The 26,055-nt window shown below is 42.6% G+C and overlaps 1 protein-coding gene across 2 annotated transcripts; it reads left to right on the forward strand.

Moving 5' to 3' along the window:
* Positions 1–90: 90 nt before the first annotated feature.
* On the forward strand, positions 91–25,989 carry UGP2 (UDP-glucose pyrophosphorylase 2). Of its 2 annotated transcripts, none has more exons than XM_069850088.1 (10): positions 91–192; positions 5,749–5,876; positions 6,430–6,537; positions 18,774–18,959; positions 20,675–20,808; positions 21,468–21,765; positions 22,809–23,006; positions 23,195–23,437; positions 23,888–23,992; positions 24,878–25,989. In XM_069850088.1, exons 2-10 carry the CDS (start codon positions 5,763–5,765, stop codon positions 24,983–24,985), a joined length of 1,494 nt encoding a protein of 497 aa, XP_069706189.1. In that variant the 5' UTR covers positions 91–192; positions 5,749–5,762; the 3' UTR covers positions 24,986–25,989. The 2 variants fall into 2 exon arrangements, with proteins under 2 accessions (XP_069706189.1, XP_069706188.1); XM_069850087.1 differs by lacking the exon at positions 91–192 and adding an exon at positions 350–497.
* The last annotated feature ends 66 nt before the right edge of the window (positions 25,990–26,055 follow it).

The raw sequence follows: 26,055 nt of genomic DNA on the forward strand, positions 1-26,055 counted from the left end.
CTCTCTCACCCGAGGGGCTCAGGCCCCGCCCACTTCCCCCCTTTCCGGGCGTGGCGCGGGCCCGGCCCCGCCCACTTCCGGCGCGGCGGTGGCGAGGCGCCCGCCGGGAAGGCAGGCGGCCCCGCCCCCGGGGTCCCGCGCCGGCGCCCCGCCCCCGCGCGCCCCCCGCCCCCCGGTGCCGCCGGCGACGAGGTGGGTACGCCGGGCCCGCCGCCCCGTCTCCTCCCCGGCGGAGGGGAGGAGGCGGGGGCGCCCCCGGGCGGAGCGGGGCCGGGGCGGCGGGGAGGAGCCGCGCGGGGCGCCCCGGGGCGGGGAGGGGGGGTGGCGAAACGCGGGGCGCGGCGGGCCCGCCTCCCGCATTGATGAAATTTAAATCGCCGGGGGTTGCCGCCGGCCCGGGAGGGAGCGCTGCCCGCCGCGGGGTCCAGCGGGGCCGAGCCCCGGCGTCGGCGCGGAGCGGCGCTTCGGCGGGGCAGCCAAAATGTCTTTCGCCAAAGGTAAGCGGCGCCGTCGTCCGTTCGGGGGGTTTGTGACCCTCCGGCCGCGGCCGCGACGGTCCCCGCGGGTTCGGGTTGTTTTTCCCCTCTCACCGCGACAGGCGACACCGCCCCCCGGAGCGCCGAGGCTGCTCCCTGCCCGGTGCCCGGCGGGACCGAGCGGCCGGCGGGACGGGGCGGCTGCCGGTCCCCTTCCCTGAGAACTCCGCTGGAGTTGGGGGAGAACGAGCGCCCACACTTCTTTTTTTCCAGAGGCTTTGCCGTGTTTCGGCGTTTTCCGCTCCTCTGCGCTCCGCGTGTGCGAGCGTGTGTGTACGTGGTCAGAGTTTCAGATTCCTCTGTTGCGAAACGGGGAAGCAGCCCGCAAGAGGTCATTTTAGGAAGAAAAATGACTTCGGTGCCTTAAGGTGGCAGTTTCCTTTCCCTGGTCTCTCGTGTTCCTAATGGTACGCGTGTGCTTTCTGTGATGAAATACGTGCCCGTACGTTTCCTTCGCGTTGGTCCACGCAGGCCCATCGAGAAACTGTAGAAAGAACGTGAGCGGGTCATTTGCCATGTGAACTTGACTGTCGCAGGAAACCAAGCGCTTTTGCAGGCTTTGGGAAGCCACTGTCACTTGCCCAGCGATGTCTCGGACGACGCTTGCTGCGTAAATGCATCAGCTGCATGTGTCCTGTGGCCCCTGGGTAAAATGCAGGGAGCTGCAGGGTCTCACAGCCACGTTGCTCAACTGTCCGCTCTCGAAGTTACCAAGATAAGCCTCTTGTGCTGCGAGATAGCTTATGAAAAGATGTTCTGAATCGGGATTTTTTGAATGGAGTTGGCTTATCTCAGCCTTCTGCTGAAGGTAGCCATCTTGCAGGCAAGTGATATTATTTTATGAAACTGAAAGCTGGGCAAGCCTATGTGAAGATCATAAACACTTTTTAAGTATCACTGAGGATTCGACAATCCTAAAAGCTTATTTCCTCAAAAAAAGAAGTATCTGCCATTTAAGTGCTCTTTTCGTCATGCAGATAGTACTGAAACATGTTGCCAATGTCAAGTAGTATTTTTAGCCTGAGGATCAGCTGCTAGACTGGGAAATCCAGCTGTCTCTAACAGTGGCACCTAAACTCTTGGTGGACGCAGCTGGGATGCACGGCTTCCTAGGTTGCAAACTCCTGAGTTAGCTCTCGCTAACGTGCTCATCTGCTAAGCAGGGAGCAAGTGTGTAAATTCACTTCACACATGCTTCAGTCCAACGTGTGTTGACAAATTTTGCTTCTAGTAGTAGGGAAAGAAAAATGTTTGTAAAGGCTGAGTTGGTGTGTTCAGTTTGAAATGTCAAACAAAGTAATGCTTATTAGCGTTGCGCGTGACAGTGTGGGTATTTAAAGAGTTTTTTATCCTCATCGGGGATAAAAATTGCCTTGAACTTTAAGTGGAGTTGCTGGAAGTTAAGGCATTCACTTCGTATCCTCAGCAGAGTTCAAGGATAGAGTGTTTAAAGTTCAGCTGCGTGTTTTAATTTACTGGCCACCCTTCATGATTTTTATGCAAGCAGTCTGGCTCCAAGGAGCCCTAGATGACTTACTGCTCTAAGTCTTTCTGTACGCTTACTTGAATTGTGAAAGTAATTTCATTTCGTAACCCTCAGCCCAAAAGATTCGCAGTCTCTTTCATGGGAGAGGGGACTTGTTATGTGACTTGTCCTACAACTCCCTCCTGTGCTGGGTCCTTGTGCACAGAGTACCAAGGCACTGAAATTCTCTTCTGAGTAAATTAATGAACAGAACTAATCAATCCTAATGCATTCTCCACTCTTACTGTAGAATAAGAGGAGAGGTGGCAGAAAGAAAATATTCACAAACCACAAAGTGAGGGGCTATTGCTGTTCTGTTATTGTGCAGTTTTCCTGAGGATGTCTGTCCCTTATTTTGTTTCTGGTAGTGTAAGAGGATTTTATTTGCTTGATCTGATTTGTCATATTTTAGCATGTGTCCATGCTAAAGTTATGTATCATGACCCTCCAAATACTCTGCCATATGGTTTCATTTCTACTGTGAGGGCAGAGGGGCAAGTTGGCAGGGAGAGTGGAGCGCAAAAGCATGCTAGAAATAACCGTGGGGGCAGGAGAGTTTGAGTGAAACTTCTCACATGTCAGATACTGCCACGAACTTGCTTAAAGAGCTCTCCTTTCTCTACTGCTTCAGGAAGCACTCTCTATTGGAGACATTAAAATGAGGTATCCTGGGTGGTCATTTTTGCAAAGCCCACTATTTTCTGAAGCCTCAACTACTTAGTCATGCTTTTCTGTTCTGTGCTAATTTCCTGCGTGGGCTCGTCCCCCAAGAGTATTCCACTACCTTATCCCACCCTTTTCTTCCTTCAGATGAGTGTTCAAGAATGCTGGTCCCATTAAAGTGGGCTTAGGCAGAAATCTGAAGCACTGCTTGTGAAATAGTTTGGAAGAGGCATTTCTTTTTAAAAATAATTTGGGAGTTATGGCCACATGTCTTCCTGCAATTATCCAACATCCTGCCTCCCATCCAGTTTTTAGAGGCACAATACTTTTCATTATAGCCTGTAGGAAATTTTACTTGCCTGTAGGAACTTTCACTTGCCTGTAGGAAATAACTGCTTTCAGGTATGCATTTGCGCTGGAATTCCTACTTCCTTATTACTGCTAGGGTGCAAAGGGAAATCAGCCTTTGCCTGGGCTGTTAAACTTAACAGTATCTCATGTTGAAGTACTGCAGTTGTCTTTCTGCTAGTAGTAGGTTGGGGTCTGTAAATACCACGCTGTTCCCCAAAACCAAGGAGCAGCAACATAGGAGCAACTAGTGCCAAGTTTGTTTGGAGTGGGTACCCTGATGCTGCTGTTGTGGTCTTGCTTTGGGAAGCCTTTAAAAATGCTGTAGATCACCATCCAGTCCAAATCCTGGTGGACCTCTCCCGTGATAAATGCTTAAAAGCTTCTGTCATGCAATGGCATGTTAAAAGCAGAAAAACTTTGAGTTGCTATTTCTTTTGGCTGCTTGGTTACGTTATTCTTGCCTATGTGGAATAGATGCTTTTCCTCTACCAGGCAAACACCTGTTTTCATGGACTCCAGCGATGTCCTTCCTCTCTCTCTCCCCAAAATGATAATAGTATTACTAACAGCACTCATAGTGCTCTCCTCAAGCCGCTGTGCCCTGGCATGTTGAGTCTAGGTGAAACTGTGTGGTTGCAGTAGTTGTTGAAGGGTCAACATAAAGCCTAAATATTATCTGTTGTCAATGAAGGGTGCAGCCAACAACTCTGGTGGCTTTGGTGGCCTGAGTTTCGTGAAAAAATGTCTGTGTGCTTGGCACTTGGTCTTTAGGAAAAGTGACAGGTTTGCTTTGCTTCTCTGCGAGGATGCTGGTGATTTATCACACATGTACTTTCATGATGCCTTTTTCTTTTGATTTGTTTGTGATGTTGATCACTAAACACAATTATCTAGTAGATGCAAGTCTTTTGGCTAATGTGAGCAAACAAGATTTTCCTTAGATGGCAGCCTGGGAAAGTTGCTGGCTGGCTCTACCTTACTTTGCCTCTGTGTGTTTAACAGCATGAATGACCGTCTCTGTTGGATACTTGCTATTTGCAGTTTCTTCCGAGATGCGTTGCATCATATTGGGAGGTTCAGATGTTTTGCAGGCTGATGAACTGAGAAATGGCCACTGTTCCTGTCAAAGAAGTCACGTATTACATGTTGCAGGGGGATTGCAGACCTGTGAAAGTATCTCCTAGCAGTTGTTTCTCTGGAAGTTCAAGCAGTTTTTCTCTGCATATCAACCCAAAATAAGTGAATGGAAAGACAGTATTTGTAGCAGTTCAGTATTAAAGCTGATACTGCCCTCCTTGTTTGTCTGTAGGGTCTAATGAAGAGCTATCTGTGTTTTTTACACATTGGACCTGGAAAGATACGCCTGATATGCTTTCAACTATTACTTGTTTTTAATACTAAATGAAACATTTGATTTAAAAAAGCATATTTTGTTAGTTGTCCTGTTCATCTTGAGCTGACATTTCCCGGGTTGCACCACACACAGTATGTGCACTGCAGCACTTGTCTGTCTTTTTTTTTTTTTTCCCCCCTCCCCTACCTGCAAAACAGTGCAGTCAGGAAAATGGCTTCTGTGGGCTTCAAAGCAAGGATTACATACTGTCACTGAGTCTGAGGCTGTGGAATATTTTGCTTAAAAAAATAAAATAAAACCAGAATTGGATTAAAAAGATCTGCGTCTGGCTTTCTTAGACTTTCTCAGTAGAATAGGCTTTTAATGCACATTCTAAAGAAGTAAACTAAATGCAGGTTCCTCTTCTAACAGTGTTTTCTGGCAGTATCACCGTTCACTTGAAAAGTTTCCTCTTGTCCGTTTTTGCACTAGTATTCAGGGTGTTTCTAAACCCCAGCTATATTTGGCAATACATCACTTTGTGTTACGGAGAAGTGATTACTTAAGGGATTTGGCAGAAATTAAATTAACTGAGGTCTTTAGAGAACATACTCAGAATGTCTTTTGAGAACGTGCTGTTTTTCTGTTGGAAAATAGTCATGTTATCTCCCATTTCTTTCTGTGATGTGAGCTTTACTGTATAGAGCATTTGTGTATCTACTCTTTTTCACGTTTTCGGAGCTTTTTGCTTTCAAAAGCAAAACAAATGCTGAAGTGATAGATAGGCCAATTTTCTAGGTTGCTTAGTAACAGAAATGCATGCTGTAGCGTGAAAATACTCATACAATAAAGTAAGGGAATATTTACTGGAACAAACTGAAGATCATGTGAAAGTGTACTGTATAAGTAATTAAAGCATATGTTTTTATTCACCTGTGAGAACAGAAGAATGCCCTCAATCACAATTTTTTTTTTAGTGAAAAGCTTTTTCCAAACTTTTACTTGCTAAAGCATGTTGATGCAGTTGAGTGTGACTTCTTTGGCTCACTTGCAAAAAAAGTGTACTGCTGCGGAATTTTGGACACTTCTTGAGGTGGATCATTGGTCTTTTGGGACTTATTTTGAGAGAAGAGCTGTTGTTCTGTTTCCCAAGTTCAAGGACTGTTCTCCAAGTTACTAAGAACAAAAACTTTCAGTTCCTGAATTACCAGCACAATAATAAAAGGAGACTAGATTATATGAGTTGATTAATTTTTAAAAGAAAAATGAAGGCTGTTTGTAGTCTAAATAAGTTCAGTTTCTTCATTTTCCTATAACTTGTGTTTTTGTATTTGTTTAAGATTTCAGCAAAGCAATGTCTCAAGCTGGCACGTCACAGTTTCAGGAAGTCATTCGTCAAGAGCTGGAGTATTCGATGAAAGTAGAACTTGATAAGATACTTGCGACCGCACATTCAAATGAGCTCGAGGTGAGGAGCGTGATATGGATGCAACTCAAAGCAGGAGAAATTAGATGCAGGAAACAGAGCCAAATATCAGACAGGGAGACAAATCACAGAATACCACCATCCTTATTTTTAGTGCATGCTCCATTCCTGTGTGGAAGAGTAGCCTGGATACAATGTCAGCAGGAGACTTTCAGTTCCTTGTAAACTGGGTGACAGAGTTATTAGTAAGTGTTTAATCATCTTTAGTTATTAAAGGTTCTATGTAATCTTCAGTGTTCTGTGTAATCTTGAAAGCGAGGATAAAGCTGTTGTCCTAAAGGCTGAGCCAGGTTCTAATGGTCATGGTTTTGACTAAAGACTTGTCTTTCAGGTATCCATGTTGGTTTTGTACCATGAGTTTTTTAAGTGGAAGTAAGCTTTTAGAATTTTACTTGAATTTTAGCATGGCTCTACTTCAGTGCTGATAAAATTACTCTTGTGAATAGATTGTACATCAAGTTTGTAGAAATGCTTCCTTGATTGAATAGGTATGCATCAAGTACCAGCATTAACAAATGCATTTCTTCTTTTGTAGCACACTAAAAAGGACCTGGAAGGATTTAAGAAGCTGTTTCACAGATTCCTGCAAGAAAAGGGACCATCTGTGGACTGGGGGAAGATTCAGAGGCCCCCAGAAGATTCTGTAAGTTGCCATAAAGTGACAGTCTGTAGGGACCATAAACCCGGTAACTGCTACTTGTAGGAAATGATGTGGTTCCCCATAGAATGGATATAACTGCCATGGTTCTGCAGTATTGTGTAGGACAACGCTTTGGGTTCTAACTGGAAAATAATTAGTTATTGACATGTCTTAAATGTGTTCCTGAGCAACAGGTCCTGATTAACATATGTGTTAAGTTCTTCGGTGTTATTTTGTCTGCTGTTCCTTGAGCAGGGGAACAAAATGGGACACATGCCGCTTTACCATTCAGTACCATTCTCTGGACTAAATGTTAATCTGCAGTAGAGGGCAAGTAGGTAGGACCATTGTTGTTCCCCTTTTCTTCCTGTCCATGAAAGAAGGTTGTGTGTCTCAGATGAGCCAGCAACCCATTCTGCTAAATAATTTGAAAGGGACATATGGGAAGTGGGCTGGGTTGTATAGCTCATTTAGCAACTTCTGTAATCTGCAGCAGCTCAGCTGCAGGAATCTGATACAAGTAATTGGCTTTGGGGGGCGGGGTTGAGTGTAATTTTCTAATGTCAGCTACATTGTTATAACTTACAACTTGCCACTTGAGCAGCTGCTGGAAAAGCACTAAATATTTTTTTAGCACTGTTCGGTACTGAAACAAACACTTCCTATTAACCTAACCTCATTTTATTGATTCATCTGTGGCCCTAGGCTGCCTTTTGACTCTAGCGTGACTAGCAGTGTAGTTGCGCTATGAATTCTTGGTTTTCCCAGTGTAGTGAGCCTTGCATATTGTGGGACTTATGTATCCTCACGTATTTGTGGTTTTTCTTAGCCTGCCTGTGGTGGTTCAATTGAGGCTCTGTTTGCTGCTGAAAGGCAGGCTGTCTGGTTACTTCCAGAAGAGATGCACTGCTGCTCTCTAAAGTGTTGAAGAATGATGCTGGTTTTGAGCAAGTCTAGGGTTTTTCCAAGGTTGAGTGATCTCTTAATTTTAAAACCATGTGATATCTCTGTTCTGTACTGTAACCCTGAATGAAGTGTTGCTTTGGGGAGAAAAATCCACCTTCAATAAAGAGGCCAAGGTGAGAAATCTGAGTTCTAGATAACATGACTTACAAGGAAGGCTGAAGAAAAGGGAGTTGCTTTTAGTCTAGAGGGGGTGAGACTCAGGGGAGTGATAGGTCTTTTAAATATGTAAAAAGGTAGTTGTAACAATGAAAGAAATAAACTGTTCTCTGTCTGAAGACAAGGCTTGGGATTGAATGACAGCAATTTGATGCGAGTGAATGGTCTGCTCTGTGGGGAGGGAGAGCTACTGTCTATTTTTAAAGTTTTGCCCACCTTCAGTGGAAAAACTTTAAAGTTCTGCAAAGGACTGGAAATTACCAGGTAGGACACTGGGACCAGATGTCAAGGAGGAAGGTTATGATAAGATGCTGAGATAGACTGATGGGCGATTCCCACACAAGGCAAGCTGTTTAAAGAAGTTAGACAAAGGTCTAGCTTAAGGTCACAGAGGGCTGGAAAGAGGGCAAGATTTGATAGAGTATCACTTCTTTTCCCTTCTTCCAGCCTGCACTGGCTTATTCTCATCTGTGTCCCTTAGCTATGTAGCAACTTTTGACTGAAGCAAAACAAAAAACCAAAAAAAAGCCAGACTCAAAACTCCTGCAGAATCGTGTCACGGAATTCACTCTGTAATGAATATCTCTTGTTTTAGGATTCCTTGGATAAGTGTTGATATCTAGAGACTTCCTGATCACACAGAAGGCAGGTTGAGCACTCTTAAAAACTGAGAACAAACTTAACATTCTTGAGGTTTTTTTTCTGACTGTGAGTTCCATTTTCCTGCCAACCTCTGTTTGTATTTATCCTGCCTCTGTCATCTTTTTAATATGTCAGTCATGTAGGGGACGTACTGTGGAAAGTGAAAGGTGTCTTACATGAAACTTTTCAGGTGACCTGCAGTGTAACTTCTCCCAACTTGTTCTTTGCTGGGGGAGTTGGAGTTGTGGAATTATTTAATAAAAATTGATTTATTCAAGACCAGAATTCCAGAATAATCAGTGTAACTATTACAGGTAAGAACAGTAGGAGCTTTTGGAAGGGGTAAAGTGTGGTAATTAAGGGCTTCAGAATAAAATGCGCACTACTGAGTTCTTTGGGACATCTGTGAAGATACGCAGATTTCCTCTGAGTGCTTTTGTTCAGCTCTAGTTGAGTTTTCTCTTTGCCTAGCTATAAAACCTTATTGTACTCTCCTCTTTGTCTTGTTAGAACAACTTAGAGGATGGTACGCGCAAGGCTTTGGGAAGTTGGTTGGTAATTGTGCAAGTGGTGTATAATTGCTTGTTTGGCCAGCCTCAGTTTATGAAGTGGTGGGGTGCTTGGTTGCCTCTGAGAATCTTGCACGACAAGTATCATGGCCTAGAAAGCAACAACCTATTCTCCCAAGCATGAATTTATTTGCCGGTGATTGTTTTTGGAGAATTGGTTTGCTGCTCCATCAGTCTCAAACATTGTGAATTCTGGCATATGCAGTCTTCAGCTGATACCTGATATCTGAATATATATGTACATGTATGTATGTGTGTCTGTGCGTATGCATGCAGACAAAAAAAAAGTGTGTATACATAAAACAAAAAACCTGCCAAAGTCGGTTGTGGGTTGTTTTTTTAATACCTCTAAAAGGTTCATGAATAGTTTATTGTATTTATAGGCTCTGTCTTTTAATTTTCTATTTCACATAAGGTAGGTCCAAGTTTCTTGTTAGGTGGGAAGGGTGTTTCAGGCTTTTGCTTAATGCTGTGGGACTATGTTATGCAGGGGCAGAATTCCTGATCAGACTTCCATGGGCCATCTAATTTGTTATCCATTGTTGTACCTGTTCTTTGAATGCAGTTTTCTGTTCTTTCCTGGAGCACCTACTGACACATAAAGGCTCCTGTGAGTAAATTGAAACAAATGATCATCTTTTAATATTCCTTCAGTTCTCTCTGCAATAGGAGTTTTGATCCCTGACCTCCATGTTTTTAGTGTAACAACTAATACCAATGGGCAAGCAAATTGTAAGCTCCACATAATGAAAACAGAATATTGAACCCATTTCATACTATATAGGTAAACTTCTGACTTGTTTTTTTCCTTCCAGATGCTTTGCTTCCGTGTGTCCAAAGGCTTACAGTGGTAGCTGGCATAGTTAGGACCCATTACAGTTACAGTCTTCAGAGAAGAAATTATACTTAGTCAGAGTTCTGGTTAATAAGGAGATGAGGTAAAGAATGTGGACATGGCAAGTGTACCTTAATCCTGTTGATGTAGACTGCAGTGATCTGTTTGTCTGAGTTGGAAGCAATAGGAAAGTCCTGCTGGGAGGCCTCTGAGGGAACTGTGGTGATCAAGTTAACCTCAGAATACCTCATCTAGGAGGTAGACAGAGCATCTGAAGCAACGTCAGTGTGAAAGGAGCTTGACTATTAGAGGTTTTGTTTTCTCCAATGGTTGGATTCTTGTCTGCAGCCCTAGTTGTCATCTCGATGAATTACAGCATGAAGGAAAAGGAAGAATGTCACATTCTTACTCAAAAGCAAAATATCTATCTAATATGCAACTCTGGAAACAGGTCTTAAGGGTTTGCTTGGTGCTATTTCTAAAACTGTCCCTTGGCGCTGAGCGAGTATTCCCTTGTTATTTTGTAATTGACTAATATGGGTGTATTCCTTCAAAGTCTATCCATGACGACAGCCCCGATACTCATTTTCTCCGTCTCTGACAAACTCTTCTAAACCCTCTTGCAGTAGTATTCTTCTGAAATCTATTAGTGAAACTTCCAACATTGCCTTATGCAAACTCTTCTGAGAATCACTTCTGTGACATTGTCTGCAAAATCAAAAGAAGCTAGATATGTCATCTTAGAACAATCCTAAACCACAGTATTGAGACATGTCTTAAATGAGTAACGCTGTAGTCATGCATTTGTAAGCCATGTCATTCCTGCCCACTTCTGTTCCTGAGGTGTTTCCCCATCAACATTTTACTTGTCAAGTCCACTGTTCCTTATAGCAAGAACAGATTTTTTTTTTTTTTTGTGTTACTCTGGAGAACTTCATATGCTTGTGTATATGCTCATAGGTGATGAGGTAGTTCTACATATGAGTGCCTACATGTGACTGGAACTGCTGGATAATAGCACTGGCATCCAGCAGTCCTGCTGCTGCAAGGCTCCTGCTTGAATTTGAGTTCTTGACAATTGTTATTCTCTGAATTAAAGACCCTTCAAGTTCCAGGGCTTTGCTGCCAAGTTATTTCCAATGCCTGTGCCAAAAGAAACTGAAATATTTAGCGAGGCTGAGTTATAAATTTTGTGTTGTAGCTGGTGCAACATCTAGTGAACTAAATCCTTGATGGAGGGCCTAGGTGGAGTTTTACTTTGAGATTTCTGTGTAAACTGGTTTCAGACATGGCAGTGAAGGCATAAAAGGGTAGCTGGCACTTTAGCAAAAGCAAATGATTTTGAGGCAGTCTGGCCCTGAACTGAGTGGCAGACTTTCCTCTTTGTGGAGAGCTATATTGTGAGTGATGGAAGAAGAACGCAGTGAGACTTGAAAGATGAAATCATTTTTTTGGCTTTTCAGACAGTGTCTGAACATAATGGGGTGTGACTTGCATTCCACACAGCTAAAGTTCAAACCTAAATGTTTCAAATCTGTTTGCTGTCTAATATGGAGTAGAATTCACTTTAAAGCAGATGGGAAGTGATGTCAGGGAGTATGAAGCTAGTCATATTCCTCTCCCTATCTGTGCCCAGCCCAGCACCAAGTGTAAATTGCTCTAGATCCCATTGATAGTGAATCATTAAGCTTTTTGATGTACCCTCAGTGCGTTAAAGTTGATGTTTGTCACCGTTTGGTTACTGAGAAGAATGTCTTCAGGCTAGGCTTCTGTTGGCAGAACAGTGAGATTCTGCTTTTTGCACACTTGTTACTGAAGTCATAGGAACTTTGTAAAGAAATTGCCCCGTGTCCTCTGTGAAGTAGCAGCGCTGTGTGGTTTTGGGGTGAGCAGTTTTACATTGGCAGCATGTAGCTACACTGACCCTTGATTAAGTAATTTCAATATTGACCTTTGGGAGGCGAAGGTCTGTGGGTATGGGGATTGTAAGGGTCAGTGTAGTTACAGAGTAAAAAAAGTGCTTAGTAGTTTGGGCAACAGTCTCTTAGATAAGAACTGACAGAATGTGTGCATGTGTGTTAATTTTTCTCAGTGATCACTTGGAATGGCTCTCTGTGTCAGTTCCTACATTCCTGACCCCTGGTGCTGTATCAGCTGTCCCTGGCTTTCTGACCAATCCATGCTGGTAACCCTCAGGATCTCTTACCTTCTGTAGTTTGTTCAGATGCATCCTGCAACACTGAAATGCTGTATCCGTGTCCTGTGCCTCATTTATTCTGCATGTTTCCTTTTGAAAATACAGCAGAATAAATGAACTGTCGTTAGAATAAACTAACTACGAACAGATGGTATTCCAGAACGGATATGCATTTGGAATAAGAGAGGGATTGCACTAGATCAAAAAGCTCCATTTCTGTTTGATTTTTGTACATTAACATTCTGCAAACCTTCTTATATCAAAGATCCTTGTATAGTACCTGAAGACTGCTAAAGGATTTTTCTTGTGTGTAGTCATCTTAATGGAAGGGAAAGGTGTAAAAAGAAGGAAAGGGATGCATGAGATGCAAAGGGCTGAGTTGTCCTACATGGAAATTATTTTACCTCAAGCCTCTGCGCCTCTGTTGTTCTTGTCGAGCATGGCCATAGCTGCTGTAAGGTATTGCTTATGGTCTAAATTCTTTTTGTGAGATCATTTGTATGACTGGTGAAAATGGTGCAATTTCCAGTTGGAACTGGACTTGTGTGATTCTTTGTATCTTACCTTTCTCCATCTTCCCACAGCTTCCACTTTGCAATAAATCTCAAATCTGAAGTCCTGTTCTGTTAAAGGTTCCTTTAACTTGTTCTGTCATCTGGACCTGCAGTGAGTGGATGACCAGATTTTGCCTGCAAACCTGTTGCTGTAGCTCAGCTTGAACCTGTGGTTTTCATCCCAGTGTTACTTGTCTTCATGACCTTCAGATTCTCTCCCTTGCACCTTCTTAATTCCCAGTAGCCTCAGAAAGTGATCATGGCAGTCAGCATGGGTGTTTGTGGCAGTGTAGTGTCAATGCCACAACCATCCTGCTGTGGCCTGCTTGAGGCAGTGGTCCATGAGAACAGAAGCTGTCCTACTCGCTATACCACCCTGTTATGGAGTGCTGATGAAGTTTTCACACAGAGTGCAGTGGATGCTGATTTAATAGCTGACTTTCTGACAGATGCAGGCAGTGCTGCTGCCCTAGCTTCAGTCTGTGTTATTTCAGTTGTGCTGAGTGTGCTGTTGCGTGAACAGAAACATCTGGGGATGCTAAGGCATCGCTGACGCAAGACCCGTCTAGCTTGTGCCCCCTTTTGGTTGCATTACTGCTTGCTGATAACTAATTGCTAGAGCTATTGTTGCTGCTGTTTCTGTGCAGTGTTTTGCTTAGGTCAGTTGCTTCTGCTTTATGGAGGGCATACCATGCAGGAACTTTGGGTTTGCTGGTGACAAGCTCCAGAAACCTCTAGTGTTCAGTGATATTTTCAGGTCAGCTGTAGCTACTCTCTTGAGGCACGATTATAGGCGTGATAAAGTTTTTATTTGTTTGTCATGAAGATTGCCATACAAGCTCCCCTCTGAGTAGACTTCATAGTGCAGCCTTTTTGTTCAACTCGGGAAACATAGTGCATGTATAATCTGTTTTTTCCACTTCCTCATACTCAAAGCAGCTGACTTTGTAGTCCTTATTTACTTTCTTCTGTTAATACTGTAAAGAGAGCATTCTGTAGTTCAAGAGAATGCCTGTGTATGTACAGCCAATGCATGCGTATGTGATAAGCCATGTACGTATATGTTCTGTTTGTTTTCTTCCCCCCCCCATCACCCCCAATATAAATGTTAGTCTCCCAGTTCTCTGCATCTCACTTCCTGGAGGAAATGAGCTTCTTGGCGAAGTTATAAATAAATCAACTCTGCAGACCTGAAAGCTTTCTCTGTCTTAATTTAGCTGAATAACCCTATTGCCAGTCATAAGCTTCCTGATGAAGGGCTGTAGTGTTCCTCTGTAACATAAAGTGCTTGTGTGAGCCATCTGAAATGATCCTTTTTGAAATCGATAGATGTGAGAATTTAGGAAGTAGCTTTGCCACCATGTTTATCTAGGGTACTAGAGCTGCCCCAACATAGTAACCTTCTCATTCCAGTATTCTTTCAAGAGTTGTTTATGCGTGGTGGCAGAATTACATTGGAAACTAGGATAGGTGCGAGTGATGAGTATTAGCTCAGTAAACTATGGATGACATGAACACAGCTCAGGGCCATGGAGAGCAAGCTCCACTTGCAGAGGAGGAACAGTATTTGAGAATGCCTAGAGAAACGTAGGCTTCCCTGGAGGTGTTTAAGGCACGGGTGGACCAGGTGCTAAGGGGTGTGGTTTAGTGTTTGATAGGAATGGTTGGACTCGATGATCCGGTGGGTCTCTTCCAACCTGGTTATTCTATGATTCTATGATTCCTGCCATTGCTAAATGGAGAAGAGCCAGGAGGGATATTTCCTCCAGATCTTGCTGATGGATAAGGGCCAGTTTCTTACCTTACAGCCAGTCTTCCTCATTAAGCTGCTGTTGGCTGATTTGACTTTACCAGTTGTATTCCTCCACTTCTTTGGTGGGAGTGGGGGTAGGAATAGTACAAGCCCTCTAGAAACAGCACAACAATTACCTCGTTGGTCCCGATTCTCTTCCTTCTTCACCCTGCTAAGGAGCAGGAAATGTCAAGGCTGGTGTCTTGTGCATCTTTGATGTGGAGAACATGCAACTTCAAAACCAAGCAAATTGAATCGGCTACTGGTTTGTTTTAAGACATCTTACACCTTCCCCAAGTAACATTACAACTTCATGTAAGTGCAGGTGTTGCTGCTTATTTACCAAAAGTCTGAGTATAGTTGAATATTTTGTGGGTTCTTTAGACTTTATGAATTAATCTTCTGCATTAAAAAGAGGTGCAAAGACAGATTGCTGCATAAACATCCAAACAAACTTATTTTGTAGATCTCCCAGGACGCTGAGCTCCCAACTTCAGACGCAAACCCAACTGAAAAAAAAAATTAATCTTTTATGATCCTTACCTCACAGACCTAAGGGCAGGAGCTGCTGGGGGAGCTTGTGATTAGGAAGTGATGCATGCTCCCCAGGGTGCAGTACCCCAAGGCACAGGGCAGCCTTGGCATGGGACAGACCTGGGTGTAGGGCCTGATCCCATCACAGCCCTTCTGGGAGCTGCTGCCAAGCTGTTGCCTTCCATGAATGCTAGGCGCTTGGGCTGCACTGTGATGGGGCTTTTATTCCACTGCTCAGTCACTTCCAAACTGCTTGGGACCCATGGTTGGCTGCTCCCAATTTTGCTTATCCTGGCTTACGCATCTTTTAAGCCTTTGCTGAAGCAAGCAAAGAAGAGATGTTTCCAAAATGCCGTTGCTAAATTTAAAATGCGAGAGGAATGTTTTGATGAGATGTACTGGTTTGACATTTGTGTTACTGGACATTTGCAAAGCCTCATGCCTGAGCCCCGAAGTACTGTAAAGCTGACAGTTTGCTTGGTGTTTTCATTTTGTATCTGGTTTAGGGTCTTTTGCCCCTCTGCCCTGGGATTCTATTTCTGGCTGTTACCTTATCTTTCACCTTCTTCTCTCTTATCATCCTCAACTGTCTTTTCTTATTTCAACTTCTGTCATCTTCAGATGATGCGGTTGAGCAGAATTTATAACCTGGAGGCAGGAGATTGTTCCAGGATTTGGGGTAGAAAAGGGAGAGTGGGGAAAAAGCTGCAGCTGGTCAGAGATCATAACTACCAAAGCTGGGAGAGGGCACAGGGAGAAAAAGGCAAGACAAAAAATGGACAAATATTCCTTCTGCTCACACAGTATTTCGTACTCTGCCTGTGTTTCTTGGAGTAATACATGGCACAATCCTGTTATCTTGGGGCACTGTGTGACTAATTGTGCAGATGTGTTTCTGATTAGAACAGTTGTTTGATTTCTTGATACTGCTAGATAAGGAACTTTTTGACCTAAAATGAATGCTGTCACACCCTCACAGGAGAAAGCTGGAATGGGAAGACTGCAATATTGCTTCCCTAGCAAAGCAGTCCAACTAAGATACCTTTCATTAATATATTTGGCCTATAATAGGAATTTGCATAAGTTATTTAGTGAGTTATGAAGTTATCAGTTAAGCCATACATTTAAAGCTGTCAGCCTTTTTAATGAAAGGATATTGGAGAGCTGTTTTTAACCAGCTAGCTAACAAAGGAGGAGACTGTTTCTAATTGTTTGCTCTGGGTTTCTGCTACCTTGAACTATAATTTTGATGTAGTATGTTTTTTATGTGGGTCACTTGAGTAATGCCTTATTGTCCAAGTGTTGTGTTTTATTTCATAATCTTATGACACAAAGTTGAACTGAGACACTGCCCAACTGCTGGGACCCCCCAGATCTTGTTTGAACATAATCTCTTAAATGCATGAATCAAATTGTGGTGACGTAGGAACGTTTCCAGGGATCAAAGTTCTGCCTGTCCAAAGGTTAGACTTCAAGTCAAAGCCTGGGCTGGCAAACTTCCACTCCCTAGTCTTTATTGATCCTGCAGATTTTACTGACAAATCTGTGTGCTTTACTGAACTGGCTTGTGTCTAGGGCTGGCATAGAAAGATTAAGTGGGATGTAGCCTGCCAACGTCACCTGCTTTGGTTAATCAGTTAATTTCTTTCTCTAAGGACAACTTAGTAGTAGTAGATGACTGCAGCAGTGATTTGTGTTACTGTGTGCTACCTGAGCCCTAACTCCATGTTTACCTTCTAGGCTGCTGAAAGAGTGAAATAAACAGTTTGACTGCTTGACCATGTCTGCAACTGTGACTTAGCTGGAAAGTGGGAGCTTAAATCCATAAGTTTTTTCTTCTCGTTCTCATTCTTACTGTTATGAGTGAACTTGTATGTACCTTGATTGCAATGATAATGTTACACTTAGGGTAGTCTATGCATTACTCCTAAACCCTGCATGCATTTTCTTAGGGTTTTCTGACATAAGGAACCTCTACTGCTTTTGAAGCATGGGGAAGTACAGTTAAATCTGAGCTTAAGTGGTAGATGGGAATCCAAGAACTTGGTTAAGAGCATGTAGATAGAAATATTTCCATCTTTCATGTGTTGGTTAGATCTTAGGGTCATGAGTGAGTCCGAATATTATCTCCTCCTGGGAACTACATGTCTGGGGGTACCTTACTCCCAGTACCTGCTAGAAACAAGCAGCAAAGTTCCTGGCATTTGTGCAGAACGTGTCATTAAAAATGGAACTGAAAGAAAGTAATTACTAGGCTTACTTGTCAAACAACATCATTTTAGTTGCGTATCTTTGTCTTAATGTGTACATATCACAGAACTATTGAAATCTGTCTTACTCTCCAGTAACACTGCCCACTGAGCTAAAAGTTAAGTCACAACATTGACATATGTTTTTACTGTTCAATAGCTAGAGTGTTTCAACAAGAATCTGGTGCTATTCTAAAATTCCATGTTGTCATATTAGTCAAAAATATTTTGGTGAGAAAGTAGGGCTTTTCAGTTAAGTTAATAGCTCAGGTTTTTTGAGTACATATCTTATGCATTGGGAAGGTTTTGTAAACTGAATGAATTTAAGCAGTTGCATTGAGATTTTCCTCCTGCACCAGGTTCCACTGTTTGAGTAATGAGAATTTAGTTAGTCATTAAGCTGCAACTTGTGGAGTGATCCAATCTTTAAATACAAACCGTAAGCTTTCTAGATCCTGCGTAAGACTGTTTCCCCAGTCTGAGGGAACAGTTCTCATCTGCTGCCTATGGAATACTGGAATTGTGCAGACTCTCCTCTCTGCCCCCACACATCTGAGTGAGAAATACGACTCTGTTCCAGTGCAATGTGCATTTCCATTTGAACCCCAGCTTGCCTTGCCCAAAGCAAACAAAGTTCTGAAAGCTACTCTGCATGTATTTGCTTTTGGAAATCAGCTGTGGATCTTACACATGGCTTATCAGAACTAAAATAATTTTCTTGCTGATAGAATACACACAGCACTGAAACACCAAGGCTTTTCTTCAAAAGGAAATCTGTAGGAGGACAGGCTAAAGGATAATTGTATTGATTTTGCTCTAACAGTTTTGGCATGATACTTATCATTGCATTGTTACCTTTGTTTCTTTGATTTAGGTGCTTTGGATTAGCAGATGAGCAATGCCTAATGCAAGGCACGCTCATTCAGGGCGTGATTTTGCTCTCCATCTCTAGCCCTAAAGGCAGCCCATATGCTGTTTTTAAGCCCGTAGGATATAGCTGCCAGCAAGGCGGAAGAAAGACTGTCTGTAAGGTGTAATGTGAGCTGGAGGTACACATCCTGAAAATAGCAGGATAAGAACTAGGAACTCTTCCATTTTTGTAGCACACTATTAGGAGAGATGAATTATTATATTGGACTAGGAGTTTGAATTCAGAGAGGCTTAGATTGAGTCAAAGAACCAACTTTTTGCCAAGAATGTTGCCTCTGACACCCTCTGTGTAAGGTATCAAAATAGAATCTGTGAGTTTTAGCTTCTCACAGAAGAAAAGTTTTATGTCCTGCATGTAGGGCCTGAGTTCTTATATTGTGGTCTGGCTGTCGTGGGGCATCTTAATGGGGAAGGGGGTTAGGGACTCACATGATGACTCTCTCTCCTCCTGCAAGGCAAGAGGAAGATAAGTGGCATAACTGGCCTGACATTTCTGCTGCCTGGAAGAGCAGACAGACATTTTTTCATCTGGATGGAGCTGATTGTGACTGGTGTTACAAAGTCTATAGAACCTCTCAAGAGAAGAGGTTATTGTAGTAACGAATTGGGGTGTTTGTATTGTAACAAACCAGGTTGTGGTAGACTCATTTTGCAAAAGTTCTTTAGTATCATAAATCATATAAACAAATGTGGGTACTGTTGCCAAATCTTACATTTTGCACGGTTTTAGGAGGAAGCAGTTTCCTTCCAAGTTATCTGACTGCTTTTTTGTTTGGTTTTTTTTTGTTTGTTTTTTTTAATTTTATTTTTAACAGATCCAGCCCTATGAGAAGATAAAGGCCAGAGGGTTGCCTGATAACATTGCTTCCGTCTTGAACAAGCTGGTAGTTGTGAAACTAAATGGCGGCTTGGGCACAAGCATGGGTTGTAAAGGCCCCAAAAGTCTTATTGGGGTGCGGAACGAGAATACCTTCTTGGATCTGACAGTTCAGCAGATTGAGGTAACTCCTGACTGGTTTTGAAGAGTTGTTGTGCACCCTTCAAGGGGTCTGAGCACTGGGACCTGATCTGAAATCCACCTAGAGCTGAAATTCTTGCTGATAGAGAAACACTTTCCCTGATTAATCTGATCTTAAAGGCAAGACCCACTAAGTGGTCATTCAGACTTTGCGTCTTTGGGGTGAGGGGAAGTTGGGATCCAATTCTTGTTTCACATTTTATGCTGTGGTCATGGAATACGCTGGGTTTCAGAGTTGTACTTCGGAATAAACATTCCATTTCTAGAAACAGATGAGGAAGTGAGATGCATTGAGCTTCTCCTGTGTGACCCTTTAAGAGCCATCACAATGGAGGCTTGCCAAAAGGAAGAGGAGGAGGAAATGAGCTCTGATCATAGTGCTAGCGGTGAAGGATTTCTTTGGAAAGAATGGGCATTACTGATGTGTACACATGCGGACCAAAGGGACGGAGCAGTCGGTGGTTGAATTTTGTCCTCTCCCCTCATGTGTTAATCATTACAACCTGTTCACACCAACCTGGGTGGTGGTGGCTGCGTACAGAAACACCAGCAATCCAACTGTAGAGCTGGCCTGGTCTGGCTCTGTTTTCACTTCTCCAAGTGCAAGTCTAAGTTTAGATTTTTAAAAGCTTTTTTTTATGTACATTTAGAACAAAGCTCTTCACAGCAGCTCAGAGTTCCTTGTCAAATTAAAACTCTCATACTCAAAGTGATTGCTGGCATTTTTCTCTGAAGAGAGAAAAGTAAAAGAAAATAACAGCTGTTGCTTGTTGAGAGAGGACATTTCAGCTTATGTTTTTAATGCAGAATATGGCTCTTACAGCAGATAATTAGGGTGGTCATTAGAGTAGGGAATCGGATGTGCCTGTTCCAGAGTTTCTGGAGCTCCAACAATTTTTGCTGTAATTTGTGTGGAGTGACTCTCCCAAGTATGTTGGACAGTTCTGTAGCAGGCTTAAATTTATATCCAGCTAATGCAGTCCTCATCCTTTGGTGCTGCAGGTGCTTTCTTAAAAGGGTCATTGTAGAAGCCTCTGCCGTCTGAGGTTAACAATCTCAAACACTCCCTAGCAGAGGAGGCAATCTGAAACACAAGGATTTGAACTCACTGAAGTTTTTTTCCCTGCACGCTGTTTTTGATGGAACGCTGGCATGTTTTCCGATTTTTGGCTTTGCTGTGTTGTCCATGTGGAAATGCTCTTGTGTATTTCAGCTCCACTTTACAGATGCCCAAAGAATTAACATTGTGACATTTCATTATGTACTCTTGGTACTATTGTCCATCTCATAGCCCACCAAAAAGGCTCAAAAGTGCTTACTGTGCAGAGAAGGTTTTGAAACCTTACTCTGACAGACTTTAGTAATTTGGGGAAAAACATACCTTTTGTAATCAACAACAGCCTAAAATTTAAAATAATCATTTTGTGGTGTCATGCTTTGGAAATTTTTAATCTCAATGCAGATTTAAAAACAAAGTCTAATTATCTATTAATTAATGTAGGCCTTTTTTTTTACTACTTACAAGGATTTGTTTTCCTGAATGTGATTTATTATCCATTTTGTTGACATAAGCATCTCTTTTACCCCATGCATTTGTTTATTTCTAGTCTGTTTTATCTAATTTTTCTCACAAAGTCTTAGGTGTCAGAGTTAAAGCTAATAACACATGCTGAATTTACCATTTCTTTCCCATCTCAGCATTTAAACAAATCCTACAACACTGATGTTCCTCTTGTTCTTATGAATTCCTTCAATACTGATGATGACACAAAGAAGATCTTGCAGAAATACAGTCACAGCCGTGTGAAGATATATACTTTTAATCAAAGCAGGTATCAAAAAACTTCTCTGTTTGGTGTGAAAGATAAAACCAGCTTGCATTTCTCTGTATTCCGAATGGTGTGGGTTTTTAATATGAGATGCTGAGGTCACAATTGTGTCTTCTGTGCCCATGTTCAGTCTCTGTTTTGGGCCTCTCTGAAAGACTGAAATGCCATGTGTTAGGCAGAGTCAAAGGCAATGGATTCAAGTTAGGGAGGGAGTGGGGGGTGGATGGTTTCTAAGAAACATATGGATAATGTTGTACTGGATGCCAGCCACTTGATTCCTGAATTTGGTTTTATAGTATCTGGGCTCTGGAGAGAGACAGAACGTGGCTTCCTTACCAAGAATAAACTCTAGTTTGGGGCTGATGATGGCAGAGGTGTGCTTTGTGTGTTCTGAACGTGTGTGTCAGAAGAAAGCTGTTTCACAGCATGGTTGGAAACTGTGGCTTTAGATTGTTGAATGAGATTGCATTCTGCAGCTTCTCTGTGGCAGCTCAGTATTTGGATGGGTCTTTCAGTTCAGAGCACTTACACTAACCTAGAAAGCAGAGCTTCTACGGATGTCTGAAAAAGCCCATGTAGTTGCACTTTTACTATTCTGTTCTGTTTTCCTTTATGCCAGTCTGACAGTGGTAAGAACTTAACAAAACCCATTGTCTTCCCAGGTATCCTAGAATTAACAAGGAAACTCTGCTGCCAATAGCCAAGGATGTATCTTACTCGGGAGAGAACACAGAGTGCTGGTATCCCCCAGGCCATGGAGATATCTACGCCAGTTTCTATAACTCTGGTCTGCTGGATAACCTTATCGGAGAGGGCAAGGAGTATATTTTTGTATCCAATATAGATAACTTGGGTGCCACTGTGGACCTTTACATTCTTAATCATCTTATGAACCCACCCAATGGAAAACGCTGTGAATTTGTCATGGAAGTCACAAACAAGACCAGGGCGGATGTGAAGGTAAGTAGTAGTGCAAGTCTGAATGCCTGGCATGTTAGTGAAAATCAGCCTCTGGTCTCTTCTGTATGCATGAATTCAGACATACATTAAATCTTCTTATAGCTATTTCAGGCACCATTTAACACATCAGCAGTGATCTCATTTGAGATGCACAAAATCAGCAAGTTTATGAAGTTCTAATTCATGGAACAAATTTGATGTAGGTTCTGGGCAACAGCAGATGAGGACAGCTGGGACTTGACTGATTACGGAACACACGAGTGATTGCCGCAGGGTGCGGGTCACCGCCTTCTCCGAGCTGTCACAGAGAGGAGAAGTTTGGGGGTGGTACAAGCAGAGGGGGGGTGGGATACAGCAGCTGTATCTCTCCTGACTGAAAACTGCCTGGGCTACTCACCCAGCTGTCAAGGTGTTCATTGCACGACCCAGCTTGGCGCAGCTGCCTGGCTGCTCCTGCCCCAGCTGCTCAACTTCATACAAAATCCAGTTTGCCAACTTGTTAGGCGTTTATGGCACATATGAAATATTTCTAACATGCAGTAATTTGTCATGTAACTGTACTTTGCCGCTGCTTTTTTAAGTATGAGGATGGGGATGAAACGTCATATTCTCAGTATTAGAACTAAGTCAGAGCTTTCTTAGTATCTATAAAATCACAGAAACTGTAAGAATACAGTTCAGGTTACTGAAGTGCCACTTGTTTCTCCAGTAAATGCCACAAATAGAGAAATATTAGAATTAATTTAGATTTTGTTCTGTAATCTAGCAATGCACTGGAGGTGATTTTGGACAACAGCAGCACTTGCAAAAGATTCTCAACTTTCATTAAAAGAATTAACTATCTTGGAGTGCTGAAACATGATCGTTTGACAGTTCTGACTGTACTTTAAACATACTCTATAATTAGTAACCTACTAGCTGAACACAAGGCAACATGTTTTCACTGAGGTTCAAATTTAAATGCCAACAAAACAGTGTGTCAGTTTGCGGTGAGGGGGACACCTTGTGAACAGGCCTTAAAATTTCTTCTTTGACCTTTGCAGGGTGGCACGCTTACGCAATACGAAAACAAGCTGAGGCTGGTGGAGATAGCTCAGGTCCCAAAAGCACATGTGGATGAATTCAAGTCCGTGTCAAAATTCAAAATATTCAATACCAACAATTTGTGGATTGCTCTGTCTGCAATTAAGAGACTGCAAGAGAAAAATGCTATTGATATGGAGATCATTGTTAACCCAAAGGTAATCAGCTAGGAAGACTTTAGAGGAAATGGACTCAAAAGAACTGTTTGTTTCTTGGTAACTATGCAGGGGCTGCTGCCTTCAGAAAGGAGCCAGTCTGTCGGTAAATGCATAGCTCTGATTTGTGCCGTCTCTAGTTCTGAATGCTGTTACCTGCTGATTGTGTTCACCTGAGTTTTCTCTTCCAGACTCTAGACGGAGGCTTGAATGTTATTCAGCTGGAGACTGCAGTTGGTGCTGCTATTAAGAGTTTTGAGAACTCTCTGGGGATAAACGTACCTCGTAGTCGTTTCCTGCCTGTTAAGACCACATCAGATCTCTTGCTTGTGATGTCCAATTTGTATAGCCTGAATGCTGGATCTTTAACGATGAGCGAGAAGCGTGAATTTCCAACAGTGCCTCTTGTCAAACTGGGAAGTTCTTTCACAAAGGTAAAACTCCTATAATTATACTTTGGTTTTGAAAGAAAATACAGTCCATAGCAATAAGTTAGTTAAAAGTGAGGTCTGCTTCATTTGCTTCTGTTCCCTCTTGCTCTGTGTAGAGAACTGTCAGGCTGTTAGCACACAAACCGCTCAACGTGGTTAATGGTGCAGTGCTGTTAGGTGCTGCTTTACCCTGTTGGCTGAGATGAAATGGAGGGTGAAGCAGGTTCTGTGTGTTGTCTAGAGCTCGCCCAGCTTTGCTGGCCTGCTGATTTTACTGTTCTTTGTCCTTATCACTGACAGAAGTGACAATACCACATTGCTTTCGAAGTAACAACTTTTACATTTGTCACATGTAGATTCCAGAAAGATCCCAAAAGGAGTTTTCAAGAAATTCCCACACTTGTCTTAGTCTACAAATGGATTTAAAACCCTTTATTTTCCTTTCTCCAAAAGGTTCAAGATTACCTGCGGAGGTTTGAAAGTATTCCAGATATGCTGGAGCTGGATCACCTCACGGTTTCAGGTGATGTTACGTTTGGGAAGAATGTCTCATTAAAGGTGAGTGTGTAATTGGGATGCTCCTGCAATAAAAGTGACCGATCTCTGCTCCTTGGTAACTGATCCTGCCACAGTCAGTGCCTTTACGCACCACCTGTGGAGGTGCTCCTAGGGCTTAGTAACTGGCTCAAGGATTGCAGAGGCCAGGACTGAAAAGTGACCCTTAGGAGTACAAGGTGTTACTGGTAGTGCTGCTGCTTTGTATAGTCCCAGCGACTGTCTGAATCCTGAAAATGCCACAGACCTTGTGACTGCATTCAAACCAATGCTTCCTTCTGTGTCCTTTAGCTCTAAAAGGCATGTACCACCTCATCAGTTTGGGGTTCCTCATTTATTAGTAAACATGGCAGCTGAGTAAATCAGTTTCTCTCTTAAATTCTTCCTTAGGATCTGGCCAGTCCTAACAGGACATTGTGATGCTCCTGTAAAGGTCTGGACCAGTTTAGCTGTTTACAGAAATTGGTGCGTGCAAGGTGGGGCTGCCCCAGCCAGCACAGGCTCTTATCAGACTGCACGCTCACCTACCTTTCTGTTCCTAGCTCCTTCTGTGTTATTTGCTTTATAGCAGTAACAGGGAGCTGCGCTGTGACATAATGATGTGGGTGATGTTTTCCCACCTAAAAGCAAGCAGCGTGCTTACAGCAGCCAAGTATCAAAGGCTGCACCAAGTGTGCTTGTCACCGGATAGTATCTTGTATGGTCCTAATTACGATGTTTGCAATATTGTTTAAAAAAAGTCTATGCAGCAACAATTCTTTCTAAACGCATGCAGGCTCTGTTAGAGCTGACACCAAACCAGTCCTCCAGCCAGCACTACTCTAGCTCATTCTAAGTCAATGTTCATAGAAAGTTTCTCATCAATTGTTTTCTTTTCTGTAAATCCAGGGAACAGTTATCATCATTGCAAATCACGGTGACAGAATTGACATCCCTGCTGGGGCTGTACTAGAGAACAAAATCGTATCTGGCAATCTTCGGATCCTGGACCACTGAGTCAGTGAGAGGGCACAGTCAGTTCTGTAGCCTGCTCTGCTAAACCAGCCTCGTAACGGAAGAACCTTTTATGCATTAGAAATATAAGTACACAGAGGGCCTACGCTTCGTCATCTTCACAGTACCCTGCGGTATTAATTCAAAATTAATTTCTCTTGCTTATCTTTTTAAGCAGACACATAGCGCAGTGGATGTGCATAAGTAATGCTTCAGTCCTTAAAGCGATTCTGTAACTCAGTTAATATAACCTTGAAGTGCAATACTGTTTGTCTTGTGGTAAGATGGACAGATCTTCTTCGACAAGAAGTGAAGAGGCTAGTCTTGAACATTTAGTAGTTTTGAATTGCTTGTAACTGCAGAAATGAAGCTGTGAAACAATACACGTGGCACAACACCGACAGCTAGTCCTGAGACTTTTTATGAAGTGTAAGTGGCAGGCATGGTTGAAAACCAGAAGTTTCACTACTGCTTAATGGGCTGTTAAAACCCTGTATTTCATGTGCTCACAGATGTCCCAACCATTGCCCTCTTTCACTCCACAAACTACACGTGGGATGTCTTATCCCAGTTGTGTGTCAGGATACTGGGGTGAGGCTGTCAATACCTCCATTTCTGTATTGTGAGAGTGGGAATTGCTGATGTTCCAAACTCACCCAAAGAATCTAATACTTGAGAAAAATGCCTCAGTATCCATGTGTGGTGTTTGCTTTTTTGCATCCCATTTAAGACTGGATCTCCTGTTAGTATCTCAATCCTTGATCTGCCCTCTTTTTTTCAATAAATGGATCACCTTAACTACACCCATGTCCATATTGTCACAGCTGTGTATGTTAATTTATCTTCTCTTGAGTAATTTCTAAATTTGTACAGGATTTGAAATCCCTGTCCTGATCACTATTGATTTCTTAATGTTTCTCTTGTAATTACATGCAGACAACTTTATTTTATAAGCTTAGTATATAACACTGGTATGTATCATTAAAGAAGTTGGTCTTTAAAAACAACTCTGATTTTATAGCTTTATTTTGACTGACAATTAATGACATCTGTTACGCTAACAGGTAAGCATG

Source organism: Phaenicophaeus curvirostris, chromosome 2 (assembly GCF_032191515.1).
Source record: "Phaenicophaeus curvirostris isolate KB17595 chromosome 2, BPBGC_Pcur_1.0, whole genome shotgun sequence".
Lineage (NCBI taxonomy): Eukaryota > Metazoa > Chordata > Aves > Cuculiformes > Cuculidae > Phaenicophaeus > Phaenicophaeus curvirostris.

What these genes read in the sequence shown, in the direction of transcription:
- UGP2 (XM_069850087.1), top strand. An exon ending in AGATCATTGTTAACCCAAAG is followed by an intron (nt 23,007 to 23,194) that starts GTAATCAGCTAG and finishes TTTCTCTTCCAG; the next exon opens with ACTCTAGACGGAGGCTTGAA. An exon ending in TGGGAAGTTCTTTCACAAAG is followed by an intron (nt 23,438 to 23,887) that starts GTAAAACTCCTA and finishes TTTCTCCAAAAG; the next exon opens with GTTCAAGATTACCTGCGGAG.